Raw genomic sequence first — 14,199 nt, 5'->3', positions numbered from 1 at the left:
GGATGCCAAAAAAGCGAAATCGTGAAATCGTTTTTTTTTTTTCTTTTTTCTTTTTTTTTTTTTTGGTGGCTCTGTCAAAAAAAGAGGAAGAGAAAAACAATGGCTGATCTGATGCCTTATTTGCCTGGTGGCTGCCCACTTATTAAGTGGGCGGCGGGTATTTTAAAAATGATCTGAACCTGCTCAAAAACTCAATAAAACCTTATAAGTTAAAAACAATGCTTTCACAGCACTTTCCCAGGCGTCCCTGGATGCAATCACATGCACAATTGCAATGCAAACATAAACTTCCTCACGGGAAAGCATCTGCTTTCCCGAAAAGCAACCCGTTTTCTCAGAAAGCATCCTCAAAGTTTCCTCTGAACCCATCTTCATTCAAGTGCTTGCTCATCCTTGTGCAAATTCTAACACAGTTCGGAATTTCTCCCGACTATGGATATCCCCTTTCCGATGCACCCGTCACCCACCTTGTGACACATCAGGAATACCCATTACCTAGTCCTTTCCTATAGAACTTACGGTACAATCTCCTTCGCGATGCTCTATGTCACCCATCCTATGACGCATCAGAGATGTCCGTTCCCGGATGGTCAAATACTCCTTCCCGATGCTCCCCGTCACCCATCCGATGTGATGCATCAGAAGTACCCGTTCCTGATGGCCTCACAGATGTTCCCTTTCACAGTGCTCCCGTCATCACTCTGAATGACACACTAGAAATATCTATACTCGGATGTCTCCAGTGAGAAAAACCCTCTCACTTAAAATTCCAATAATTCATTTAGAATTATTTTTCCTTGTGTTCCAAGCGAGAAAACCCTCTCACCCTACTCCGCTCAGTCAAGATTCCTTAGCGGCAATATGTCAAAATCTCCGTTGATTTCTTCTGTTCCCATGCTCGAACTCAGCTTTTCTTCAACTCCCCAGGGACCAACAGTCGAAGGGATGTCGTCTCTGTCGAATTCTTTGCGAGAACTGTCACAAGAAGGGCACCACGTGTCTATAGGAAAGAACAGACTGAACAAACTTTTAGCACTTCAATAACAACTCAACTGAGAGAGAGAGAGAGAGAGAGAGAGAGAGACGACACATGACACGGAGTGGCGGAATTCCACCCCAGAGAGTATTGGCCCAAACCTTGGCACCCCTTTCGGTATTTCTTTATATTGCATCAACACGGTACAAGCCGGTACTCCAGTCTTTGCACCTTCTCCAGGAAGCATGCCAGAGAATGAGCCCTAACCTCATATTTAAATGCCCTTGGCCTGAAAAGCAGTTACAGTATAAAGCCTTCAAAACTCAAAAGCTTCTGGTCCAAAAGCAATGCCAAAAAGCTGCCATCGCGTTTTGCGGAATTCCGTACAACTGCCACGTCAGTAGTCAGCGCAAAACACAATGCATCCATACAGCTGTCACGTCATCAGTTTTTGCGTGAGTGTGTGTGTGGATCCTGCTTTATTTTACTACCTTTATGTCACTGGGGCCCCATCGGACGGGGTCCCCATAAGTTGGTAGGAATTCTTCTTCTGTTACTTCTTCTTCTTAGGGTTTAGGCCAGGATCTGCAAGTTGGCTTCATTCTTCAGGGCTTTGACACGTCAGCAGTTTGTGATATCCCCCCTTCTTGAAAGAAAGTAATCGTCCGCGATTACAGCATATCTGCAAAACAACTCAAGTTAGCTCAAAAATTTCCGACCGAGGGACAATCAGTTTCCTCTTTTTGTTAAGGAGTTAGTTTCTCCTTTCGGCTCTTTTGATCAAGGAGTTGGCTTCTCCTTTCGTCTAGATCGGAACTATGCTGGCATAGTAAAATTAGCCATCACACCCAGACCGCATTGATCTTCCACGGGTGTCTTGATGCACTAAAATTACATACCCTAGCAATCTCATCTAATTAGGAATATTCAATAGTTGGCACATCACAATGCAACACAAATGCTTACATATGCATGTTACAAGACACAACAAACAACGTCGCTGAGCACTCCCCCGAGACAAACAGTCTGCGGTATGAAGCTACTCAACGACTACCTCGTCACTCCCCCCGCAAATAGCCTAAAAAGGTCCGAACCATGAGCTTAGAGGACTGTACAACCAAACGCTCCCTAGACCGCAGTCTGCGTCGCTTGGAGGTTCACGCATATAACCAAACGCTCCCCAGGCATCGGCCTGCGTCATTTGAAAGTTTTCAAGCATATAAACAAACCCTCCCCAGGCATCAGCTTGCGTCGTTCCGAGGTTTTCAAACATACAACGAAACGCTCCCCAAGCATCGGCCTGCGTTGTTCCGAGGTCAAACAATACCAAAACAATATTTCTCACTTCTCCACCCGAGAGTAAAATCACCAATCATTGAAACCAGTATTTAAAACCAGAGTCAAACAATTCAAATCGGCGCCAAGACAGGTTTAAAACAGATAGCATCCATTTCAAACAAATTTCAAACAATACTTTCTCAAACAATGTTCAAAAGTATCTAACTCGAAAACGACTAGAGAGGTCGTTCAGGGCTCTGTTCGGACAACCAAACTTTGAGGACAACTGGCTTGCCCTTCTGCATCAGGTGATGGTTCAGTTCCGGACCTGGAGAGTTGCATCATTCTTGTCATGCCAGGGCATGCCCAAGAGAACGTCGCAATTGCCCAACTTCATAATGTGGAAATCGGCTTTTCCATTATAATCTTGTATAGTCACTGGAAGTGCACCAATGAGCGGTACCACTTTCTGAGTTTGCCCCGTGGCTAGCTCAGCTTCAATTTCTCCACCCTCTGCATCATAATCAAAGTGCATCTGCTTCAAGAATTCTCGATGGATGAAGTTCTCCATAGCTCCGCGGTCAAAGAAAATAAGGACTTTCAAGCCGTTGACTTTTCCATAAGCTCTGCATAATTCATTAAAACTCTCGAGGTATATACCATAAATATCGGGTACTAGTCCAATACCAGGTCTAGCCTTCTTGGCCGGAGGTGGCCCCGGGGATCTGTCTGACATGGGAGCAGAAGGTTGCATTGAGGACGTCGAGGCTCGCTCAGGACATGTAGTGAATGTATGTCCTATTTGGAAACATTCGAAGCATCGGCCTTCTTGTGACAAGGCGTCTCGTTGACATTGTGTCAGACGAGGCCGTTGAGGTTGGTTTTCACGGGATTCCCGAGAATTTGTTCGTTGTTGCCGGGAGTTCTGGGTAGTGGCCGGAGGTTCTTCTGAGGTAAACTCCAACTTTCCTTTCATGAGCTTGAAGCCGACCGCGGCATGGTCCATAAGCTCTTGCATTGTAGAGACTTGCTTGGAGAGACAATATTCTTGCAATGGTGATGGTAGTCCAATGGTGCACGCTTGCACTGGTCTTCCAAGGAAATGAACTTAAAGAAGGACACCTAAAGGTACATGTCGAGAAACCTTTGGTTATAGTCGTCCATGGTTTCGGTGGCAAGCATTTTCAAGTTGCCCCATTCTACCAAAATCCGGACTTCAAAGATCGAAGTCATGTAACTACGTGCAAAAACTGTCTTGAAAGCTTGCCAGGTCCTTGGAGCATGCGGTTGTGTCGCGATTGAACTCCACCATTGCATAGCATTATCTTTAAGAAATCCCGTTGCTTGAGAAATCTCAGATTCTTATGTATAGTTTCCCAAAGCATAGATGTTGTCGAATTGCTGTAGGGGCAATGCTTTCTTGCTATCTTGCACCCCGAAAAAAGTGAAAATTTTGATTGTCGTGCCGCCATCTTTGAAAGCTTTGGGTTGGTTAGGCGCATATCCCGGGTATGGATAATAAGGGTTTGAAACCATTGTAGCCTGGTGGCGGCGGTGGTGGAGGTGGTGGCAATCGCGGTGGCAAAGGCGGTTGCACTAGATCAGGGTCAGATGGCTACACCACATTCTTGATGACTCCCCCGATCAGAACAGACGGCTAAGAAGGTTGCCGGTTGGAAGCTTTCATACTTTCTGATGCCGGAGGAGGAGGTACCACCTGGGGCATCACACGGGCTAACATGTAGTTCAAAAATTGTTGAAAACTTTGCAGCATCGGAAGATTCTGTTGAGGATGCCGCGAAAGAATGTCGTGAAGCTCGTTGAGCAGAAACTGCAAATATTCTGCAGGCATGGCACTTCCCTTTACTCATGTGCCAGCTCTCGTTCACCGCATCACTCCAGGGGGGATTTGTTACCATATACATGTGGTAGTGATGTGTGTACTGCCGGGGCACTTCTTCCCTCTTTAGGAGGTTTTTTCCCCCGTGCATTGTATATACACCCATCACTCTAGGGCTATCTATCTTTCCATTGCACACTAAGTAACATACTCTCTATTGTGTGCCTTGAGCTTCCTTCGTCTTCTCAAAGCTGTGTGCGTTTCTCTGCAACCCTAATTCCAACAATTGGTATCAGAGCAAGTTGCGTCCTCCCGGGCTTAGTCGCCAGCTGCTCCAGTACACGCCTGCTCACTTTCTCCGATTTCAGTGAGCTTTGGCGAGCGTTTGCAGGTAGACAAATACTTCGATTTGGGCTCATTTCGATTTGGGCTCATTTCGGCCTCCGTTTCCACTACAAGCAGTACTGCACAGGCTATTTCGTCATTTTGTACAGAATTTCTATCAGTGCTGTTTTCTACATAACAGGTGCCTTATAGTCTTCTACGGTTTGTGCTATATAGCACGTGTTGTTCCCGCTCCGTTTCTCCTATTTTCGAGCAGTTTTCACATCAGGTGCAGCATTTACCATGGCTGACAACAACAACACAGAGGTGTTCAACATGTTTACTACTGAGGACAGGTTGGATGGGGACAACTACCCTATGTGGGCTTATATAAAGCTTTGCAATCTATTACTCCATATGAAGCATGGCATGATAGAAAGCCTTCTATTGAGCACATGCGTGTTTTTGGCTGTTTGGCATATGCTTTGGTGCCACAAACACATCGCAGAAAATTGGATGATAAGGCTGTCAAATGTATTTTTGTTGGTTATAGTGCTGAAAGCAAAGGTTACAGGTTGTATCATCCGCAAACAAAGCATATTCTCGTTTCACGGGATGTAGTGTTTGTGGAAGATTTTGTTCAGCCCTTGCTGTCATGTACTAGAGACAATAATGTAAGCTCACAGGACATTTATGACACTTTGTTGCCTCTTTTATGTGGTGGATATACGAATGTAAGTTCCAATGAGGCAAATGTACAGCCTATGGGGGTTTCTGAAAATGTTTTAGATCAGCCTATTATTGATGCAGATGTACAGGATGTACTTGATGAGGAAAGGGCTGAAAATGAGCAGGCTAGAGGTATGCCAAAATGGCTGGTGCACACTTTGCGTGACACTAATTTGGATGCACCTTTGTCTAGTCGTACTCGTTCAAACTCTCGCCATGCATCTTACGCATGAGATTGTTATGCTTTGGCTGTGTCTAGCTTACATGATGTTGAGGAGCCTCTGTCTTTTGATGAAGCACAGAATTCAAAAAATTGGATGGCTGCCAAGCAATCAGAATATAATGCACTTATAGAAAATGACACATTGACTTTATGTGATTTGCCTCCTGGCAAAAAGCCCATTGGTATGAAGTGGGTTTACAAGTTGAAACGCAAGCCGGATGGTGAGATCGATCGCCATAAGGCTCGAATTTTTGCAAAGGGTTATGCACAACAAAAAGGCATAGATTATGAAGAGACTTTTGCTCCCACTTGTCGTATGACTACTGTGCGTTTTCTATATGCATTGGCAGCTCGTTTTGGTTGGGAAGTACATCAATCAGACATTGTTACTGCTTTCTTGAATGGTGACATATTTGAGGAAGTTTATGTAACGCAGCCTCGCGGTTCTGTCATGCAAGGACAAGAGGACAAAGTGTGCAGATGTAAGAAGGCTTTGTATAGGTTGAAGCAATCTCCTCGTGCTTGCTATGAGAAAGCTGACACTCATTTGGTTAAACGAGGCTTTCGTAACAGTCCAACAAAAAGCACATTGTATGTAAAGCGTGAGGGTGATGTACTTCTCATTGTGGTTCTTTATGTTGATGATTTGCTGATCGCTAGACCAAATGAGAGACATATTGCTGAATTTAAGGCTGATTTGAATGCTACTTTCAAGATGAAAGATTCGGGGCTATTGCATCACTACTTGGGTATATAGTTTAAGCAGTGTGATGGTGGTATTGCCTTGTGTCAAACAAGTTACATAGACACATTGCTATGTAAGTTTGGACTTGAGGATTGCAAACCTATTGCCACTCCCATGGAAACAGGTTTGAAGTTGAGTCTACATGATGCTGGCGATCGTGCTGATGTCACTCTTTACCAAACTGTTGTTGGCTGCCTCATTTATGTATGCAACACGAGGCCGGATATTCAGTTTGCAGTCTCACAGGTCAGCAGATTTATGCATAGCCCAGGGTCTAAGCATTCGCAGGCTGTCAAGAGGATTTTCCGCTACCTTAGTGGCACTTTACATCTTGGCTTGTTTTATCCCAAGGGGGGATCATTGCCACCAGACTTACATGCTTTTTCGGACTCAAATTGGGCTGGTTGTTTTGACACGAGAGTGTCCACAAGTGGTTTTTGTTTCATGCTTGGCAGTTCATGTATATCATGGTTGAGCAAGAAGCAACCTACTGTGGCCACTTCGAGTTGTGAGGCTGAGTACAGGGCAGTCTTCACAGCTACGGTTGAGTGTGTATGGCTCAGACGCCTTATGGCTGATTTGGGTGTTGGACAGGACACTGCCAACACTATCTACACTGACAGTCAGAGCGCATTGGTAGTTGCGAGGAACCCAGTTTTTCATGCTCGCACTTTTCATGCTCGCACAAAGCACATTGAGGTGCATTACCACTATGTCAGGGAGAGGCTCTCAACAGGAGAGATCAGCTTGGCTTATGTGCCAACACAGGACAACCTTGCAGATCTTTTCACAAAGGCATTGTCTCGTGAGAAGCTTGAAGCTTTCCGCAAAGCTTTGGGCTTACTCCCCTTTGTGGACTGATCCTATCCTCAGGGCATGGCACTTCCCTTTACTCATGTGCCAGCTCTCGTTCACCCCATCACTCAAGGGGGGATTTGTTACCATATACATGTGGTAGTGATGTGTGTGAACATACTAGGACCGCCGGGGCATTTTTTCCCTCTTTAGGAGGTTTTTTCCCCCGTGCATTGTATATACGTCCATCACTCTAGGGCTATCTATCTTTCCATTGCACACTAAGTAACATACTCTCTATTGTGTGCCTTGAGCTTCCTTCGTCTTCTCCAACCTGTGTGAATTTCTCTGCAACCCTAATTCCAACAATTCCGTACAACTGCCACGTCAGCAGTCAGCGCAAAACGCGGAGCATCCGTACAGCTGCCACGTCATTAGTTTTTGCGCGAGTGTGTGTGTGGGTCCTGCTTTATTTTACTTCCTTTATGTCATTGGGGCCCCATCGGACGGGGTCCCCATAAGTTGGTAGGACTTCTTCTTCTGTTACTTGTTCTTCGTAGGGTTTAGTTTAGGCCCCTCGGCCAAGATCTGCAAGTTGGCTTCATTCTTCAGGGCTTTGACACGTCCGTAGTTTGTGACAAGAACCCATGTGTGCTACACAAAGGATCGGATCCTCTTCTTTCAGAACCTTCCTCACAACTCCATTCTCTCTATTCTTAGCACATCTCTTTTAGAGTAAAAGGAACCCTTGTGTACGTGTGGAGCAATCATCCTATCATCATCAACACTTCCATTGCACCTAGCATTGGTATGAAAACTCTTTCGCAATGCTTCGGTATCAGTACTCAAGAAAAGAACCTAAAGAACCACATGATTTTTTTTTGCTTGGTTTGAGATTTGGCATGTAACCCAAGAAAGAAGGGCGTGTCGATCTCTCTAATCGTGCTTTCGAAGAGTGGCAAGTAACTTAGAAAAGAAGGGATTGTCTAGCCGACTTACACTTACGGTGGACCCAGAAACGAACCTAATGAACCACATAATTATTTTTCCTTGGTTTGAGATTTTGCATGTAACCCAAGAAAGGAGGTCGTGTCGTTCTCTCTAATCCGTGCTCTCGAAGAGTGGCAAGAAACCCATAAAAGAAGGGCTTGTCCAGCCTCCCCATAGATCCTAACTTCCACTCATCGAGGTGGGAAAAGGCAACCTCAATGTGAGCGCAAGGCCACTAAGGGATGCACCCGCAAGAAGGAGTTTACCGTGGGTAGATTCTAGCAGTGCCAAGGACCTAGTACCATAGTATCCTAATACCACAATACCCCAGTATCTCAATACCATAATGCCCTAGTACTCCAATACTCAGTGCATGGTCATCACCCGAAGCGGAATGGATAAGTCGCATAAAGGTGATGTGTCTCAAGTTGGAGAACAAGTCCCTACACCAAGAGGGTTGTTTCTGGCTCCTCCATTGTCCCCATCCTCGCGAAAAATTGAGCCAACCTCTATGGAGGATTTGATGAAATCAATGGTGGAGATGATGTTACAACAGGAGGCTCAACAGACACCAATTGAAAGGGAAAGATTGGCTCTAGAGAGGGAATGCTAAGCTCAACGTATAGTTGTTGAAGAAAAGAGGGTGCCTATGGAGCTAGAACATGAGGCCTAGAGAGACATACGTATGCAAGAGTTGACCTACCAGCTCCTCTCCTCAAAGAGCGAACCACCAAAAGCAACAGCCGTTGCGTCCTCACAAAGACGGGATAGAGACAACGACTCAAACAATCCGGTCATTCAGAAGTTGACTTTCAATAAGTATGACGGTAAGATGAATGCCACTATGATTTCCTCTTAGTTGCATCAATTTAACGCTTACTTTGCTACTAACAAGAAAAGCAGTAATAGTAAATTTTTGGTAGCTGACATGTATTTTTCGAGTGATGCCATTAATTGGCATCAAGCCTCGCAAGAGGCACAGATGGCCAAGCATCTTGAGCGTGCCAATGACGGCGAGCCCACTGTGTTACAGTTGGGTCAACTTCCAGGTTAAGCTCAAGAATCGTTTTATGCGACCGCAATACCTTGATCGCTTGAAAGACGATTGGCGAGATCTCAAGCAAAGTGGGACTCTTGTTATTAACCGTATTTTGCAGATTGGTGTTCAATTGCATAAGTCACACGAGGATCGCAACGAGACTTTTCTTTTTGGTTTGAACAAGTCCATCAAATATGATGTGAAGGTCGTACCGTCCACACCCTACTGACTACAATGACGCCATCAAGATCACCCTAGAGCAAGAAATGAAGCAAAACAAAGGTAAGATTAAGGAGAAAAACAAGACATCTTCCAATAACCCGCAGAACCAACAAAATCAGCAGAATAAGAACAACGGTAACACTTCTTCTTCACAATATTCCACTACACCTAAAGCTCAGAATTCTTCACCTAACAGTGAATATAAAGGAAAGGATAAGCCTCACGCAACCCCTGATGTTGACTCCTAATGAAAAATGTGATGAAGGAATGGTTGGAGATGTCAAAGGTGGCAACGGAAGATGCAATGAGGACAAGACCTTGCTCGTGATCCGGTGGGTACCTCGACTCCGATCTAGAATACTTGCAATGCCAAACACATGAACAAGGCACACTGTGGAGAAGAGAGATCACATAGGTAGAATGAGACAAGACATCTGAGAATGAGAGAGAGAGAGAGAGAGAGAGAGATATGGGAAAGGCTCTCCATGTTGATAACAATCTGCTCATACAAGTGACCAAGGGTGGTCCGGCATAGGACTAACATGCCAATGGATAGACCCGAGGACACACACAATTGCGACTGCTACTAACACTACCAACTACTACTGCACATGAAGACATGGATCCACCTCCTGGCAAAGGAAGAACTGGAGAGAGAGAGAGAGAGAGAGAGACGAAAGACTCAAGGCTGCCAGTGTGGCTGCCCTCTAGAGGAAAAAGGAATCTCTGCTCTCCTGTGTATCTGACTGCTATGCCCACCAAATGGGCTGCCCTGAGGAGGAATGAGGAAGGGGAGAACCGCTGCCCATCACCCAGCACATATCACCAACTGTTCCCTGGATCTGCTCCCATAGCGGTGCCAAACTGAATGCTGGCCAGGAAAAACACTGGGAAGAGGTTCCCAATGGCTGAAAATACCGGCTGTGGGCAGCAGGTCAAAAACGCCAGGGAGGTGTGAACGCCAGGCTATCATAAGAAGAAAACGCTGCGCCCTGCCCCTGGGCTGCACTACACAACAAGTGGGTTCCCCCTGCTCCCTATATAGGATTATCCACAAACTGCCCGACCCAGCCCTCAGCCCTCACGACTTGGTAAATATGGGAAAATAGAGGGAAGGGCATCAGATGCCTATGTGAGACAGAGGAAAAATAGGGGGAATCTGGGATAAAATATCCCAGCCTCCAGGAGCCTATGTGACCATGGAACAAAGCCAAAACCCGAGCTAAACATGACCCGACATGAGTGAACAACCTCACACAGGCCGGGCACAGCCACAAAACAACCCTCACTCCCTAATCTGCTTCGTGGAGATACCGGAGCTACCACCAGACAGGCATATGAACTCTAACAACCCCCTCTCAGATCTTGGACGAGAAACGGGTCCAAGGAGCTGGAGTGAGCAATCTGCAACTGTAAAGAGAGGGTTTCGTGGACGAGGATATCTGCTACAAACTCTACAGTGGGAAAGTATCCTGCAATAAATACGACCCAACTGCTACCCCCGAAAGACATCCGGAAGGTATAATGTTGTCTGCTGAAAGTAAATCCAGCTCTATCAAGAATCTCCTCAAGCCAACCGACTCACAAGTCGCACAACCAGCATCTGCAGAAAGTACTGCTACTGACCGCTCCAAGAGTATACATCCGAACTGAAGGTAAAAATCATAAAAGGTTGGTATCCGGATCATTTCCCAACTCTAAAGTACGCCACCCTCGAGGAAAGAGTCGGAAATTTGCACCTCTGGTCATATACCACATGCCAAAAAAAACAAGCTGCGACGGAAGTCCAAGGAAGGGACAATCCAAGGCTATTATGAAACTATATGTCGGATGACGAAGAACCAATGAACTGCACCAACCACCATATAGTATGATGATCTGCAAACTATATCCGAGGAAACTTCATCGGAACGTAGAGTGAAACTATAACTGATCTGTCTGGAACACCACCCGAGAGAATATCACCCCACTCTCAAAGTGAATCGGGAACAAACATCCAGCAGAATGAAAACACACATCAATACTGAGACTGCAGCTAATACGGCAAGATCAAAGGAAGATCCTGCTCCCAAGCTCTGCAAGAGAAGAACAGGGTGTTGTTACTTGTAGAAAGCAACCAAATAGACTTTCAATCATGTCTGCTGCACATGGAACCACAAGAATTATATGAAAGTAGTTGGCGAAAACCGACTCCCAAGCTAGCTCCATATCCCCCTTTGAAGGGAGAACACCCGAACCATGGATAACTGTCATAATTCTCTAACAGTCTCTGTCTATGTAACCGGATCACCAAGGATAGGTATGTCCGAAAGGAAAAATGATAATGATGATATACCTGTGGAAAGGGACAATCAGTTTGCTCTTTTTGTTAAAGAGTTAGCTTCTTCTTTCAGCTCTTTTTATCAAGAAGTTAGCTTCTCCTTTCGGCTCTTTTGATCAAGGAGTTAGCTTCTCCTTTCGTCCAGATTGGAACTCTTAATATTCCGACGTAGTAAAATTAGCCATCACACCCAGAGCGTACTGATCTTCCACGGGTGTCTTGATGCACTAAAATTACATACCCAGGCAATCTCATCCAATTAGGAATATTCAGTAATTGGCACATCACAATGCAACACAAATGCTTACATGTGCATGTTACAAGACACAACAAATAGCGCCGCTGACAAACGGTCTGCGGTATGAAGCTACTCAACGACTACCTCGTCACTCCCCCCGCAAATAACCGAAAAAAGGTCCAGGCCATGAGCTTAGAGGACTGTACAACCAAACGTTCCCCAAACCGCAGTCTGCGTCACTTGGAGGTTCAAGCATACAACCAAAGGCATGTATGGTACTGGTACTGGTATGACCCCACATTTTGGGACTACTTTTGGTGATAGGGAAACACCATGCTTCGTGCCATACCTCATGATGAGTTAACTCCATTATGAGGGACCAAAGAACTACAAGGAGGGAGGACAAAGTAACAAGTTTGATACTTTCCATGGTCAGAAGGGAAAAGCTTTTCAATGGTGTTCTACACTTTTGATACAACGGCAAGCTCCAAAGACTTGGTTGGAGTTCAAACACCTTTTTGCTTCTTTAACACACAAAGCCAACAATGCAAGATATATGATTATGACAAATGGAGATACTACACCAAGTCAAGGGCATTGACATGGGGGCTACTCGCATATATAAGGACTCAAGGCCAGATAGAGGACACTACGGGGACCATCTATTGCATCACGCCACCATCTCGTTGTATACAATGGGATGACATACTGGCCACAATCAAGTGGATTGACATGCTTTCCACACGGCAGCACACCAAGACAAGAAGTATAGTGATAAAGTATTTATGCACAATTTTTCAATTCCAATCTCCTGTTATGCACATCTGTCATCATTGAGTACTACTTACTTGCACCTGACCTACTGACTTGTCTCTTTTTTCTTTAATAACCCACTTACCACTGACCATCGCTTGCCACTAACCAACACTGACACCTATCAGCACACAACATTGTTGACTCTGAACAATCACCTTTCTCTTCTTGGACTTGACAGTGAAAAATGCCTCCAACGATTGATTTGGATCAACAATAAATCTACATTCACAAACAATTATCATTACAACTTGATGCTCACTAAGTGTAGACAAGCTTTAAAAAAATAGGGAACACAAATCACCTTGGAGCCAACAAGGCATGAGGTTTGCCACAACATCGAGCTAGGTTTTGCACGTGCCGTGAGTGAGACATGTATGCAGCAGCATCAAGTCCGGGCACATAAACCAATACAAGTTTTGAAATTAGTGGCTTGTTCTGCAAGAACAACATAAACAAATGTTAGTCACCTTTAATGATACATAGCAAGATGCTTTAAAATTAAAATTACCTTGATGAACACCCAGCCCGGCATGGTCCCATCTGCAAGAACCCACCTTACAAGACCTTGAATATCCTGCAAGTAAGATGCCTCAATCTACAGCATTACTTGATAAGAAGCACTATATTTAAGAAGCCATACACATACTTCAATTGATATCTTTGTCTCTTTCTCTGGAGGCGGAAAAATAATTTCTGGGCGTCCCTGGATAAAACATGCCAAGCACATTGATAAATAAATGTTGTTGTAGGTGATAGTTGAATAAATACTGTAAAGTACTTCAATTTTGTTGCTGAGCTTCACTTGAGCTGTGCAGTTGCTAGTTCTAGCATTTGAGGTGTGTGCGCGTGTGTGTGTGTGTGTGTGTGTGTGTGTGTGTGTGTGCACGATTAGTAAAAAAAGTGTGTGCGTGTGCATGGGGAAGCACAACATGTGTGAGAGGTGCCTGCTTTCAGGAACCCCGCAACATGTGCGAGGAGTGCCTGCTTACAGGAACTCAACTCAAAGTTGTAATGTGTATGTGTGCTTTGGTGTTGGTGTCTCTGTGTGTGTGGGTGTGCGTTTTTTTTTTTCTTGGAGGGGGAACCTGAGGGCCGTAAACATCAAAATAGCTGACTTTTTGCTCTCCATCGATGTCGTTGTCCTCTTCCTCTCGGGCTGCTTCTTCTTCGCCTCCTCCTCCTCCTCCTTCTCTAGCTGCGTCGACGCTGGACGATGGTAGAGGCATTGTCTCGACCAAATTTTGTTTCGCAAGGCACGCAGTCTATTTAAAGGTCCCGGTGTTTATTCGACACTGAGTCTAGTCGCAGCACGTACTGCCTCTAGGCTCTAGCCTATGCCTCCTCTTTAAATAAATTTATTATTATTTATTAATTTATTAATATTAATTTCCTACTCTTTTGTTGACATGTCATTCGATTGAAATTTTTGTTAAGGCCTCCTCTCTCACGAAAACAATGTCACGAGCACATAACCTCACACATGCGGGCTCATCACATTTACCTCTGACACACCTACGATGGAGGGAGGAATTGAGGGCCTCGTAGCACAGAGAGGGAGACAACAATGGAGGGAAGATGGGAGAGAAGGAGGAAAGGGAGGGCCTCGTAGAACACACAAAGAAAAAGAAAGAAAGGCAAAGACAAAGAGAGAGGCAATCCGGACT

At 45.0% G+C, this 14,199-nt stretch overlaps 1 protein-coding gene across 4 annotated transcripts in view; it reads right to left on the bottom strand.

Moving 5' to 3' along the window:
- Positions 1-13,833, bottom strand: part of LOC147444628 (Polynucleotidyl transferase, ribonuclease H-like superfamily protein) — a 55,037-nt gene extending 41,204 nt beyond the window's left edge. The window contains exons 1-5 of one of the 4 annotated variants that reach the window (XM_086527179.1): positions 13,621-13,833; positions 13,182-13,238; positions 13,044-13,109; positions 12,837-12,970; positions 12,691-12,754 (exon numbers count right to left, since the gene is read on the bottom strand). In XM_086527179.1, coding sequence (XP_086383305.1) covers positions 12,691-12,754; positions 12,837-12,970; positions 13,044-13,109; positions 13,182-13,238; positions 13,621-13,761 — 462 coding nt within the window. In that variant the 5' untranslated portion in view covers positions 13,762-13,833. The remainder of the gene's footprint in view (positions 1-12,690; positions 12,755-12,836; positions 12,971-13,043; positions 13,110-13,181; positions 13,239-13,620) is intronic. The other 3 variants (XM_086527178.1, XM_086527177.1, XM_086527180.1) reach the window with 3 other exon arrangements.
- Between the last annotated feature and the right edge of the window lie 366 nt (positions 13,834-14,199).

The sequence above is a fragment of the Adiantum capillus-veneris genome, chromosome 13 (assembly GCF_014529385.1).
Source record: "Adiantum capillus-veneris isolate H3 chromosome 13, ASM1452938v2, whole genome shotgun sequence".
Classification (NCBI taxonomy): Eukaryota; Viridiplantae; Streptophyta; class Polypodiopsida; order Polypodiales; family Pteridaceae; genus Adiantum; species Adiantum capillus-veneris.
This window is presented reverse-complemented; position numbering and strand designations above follow the sequence as displayed.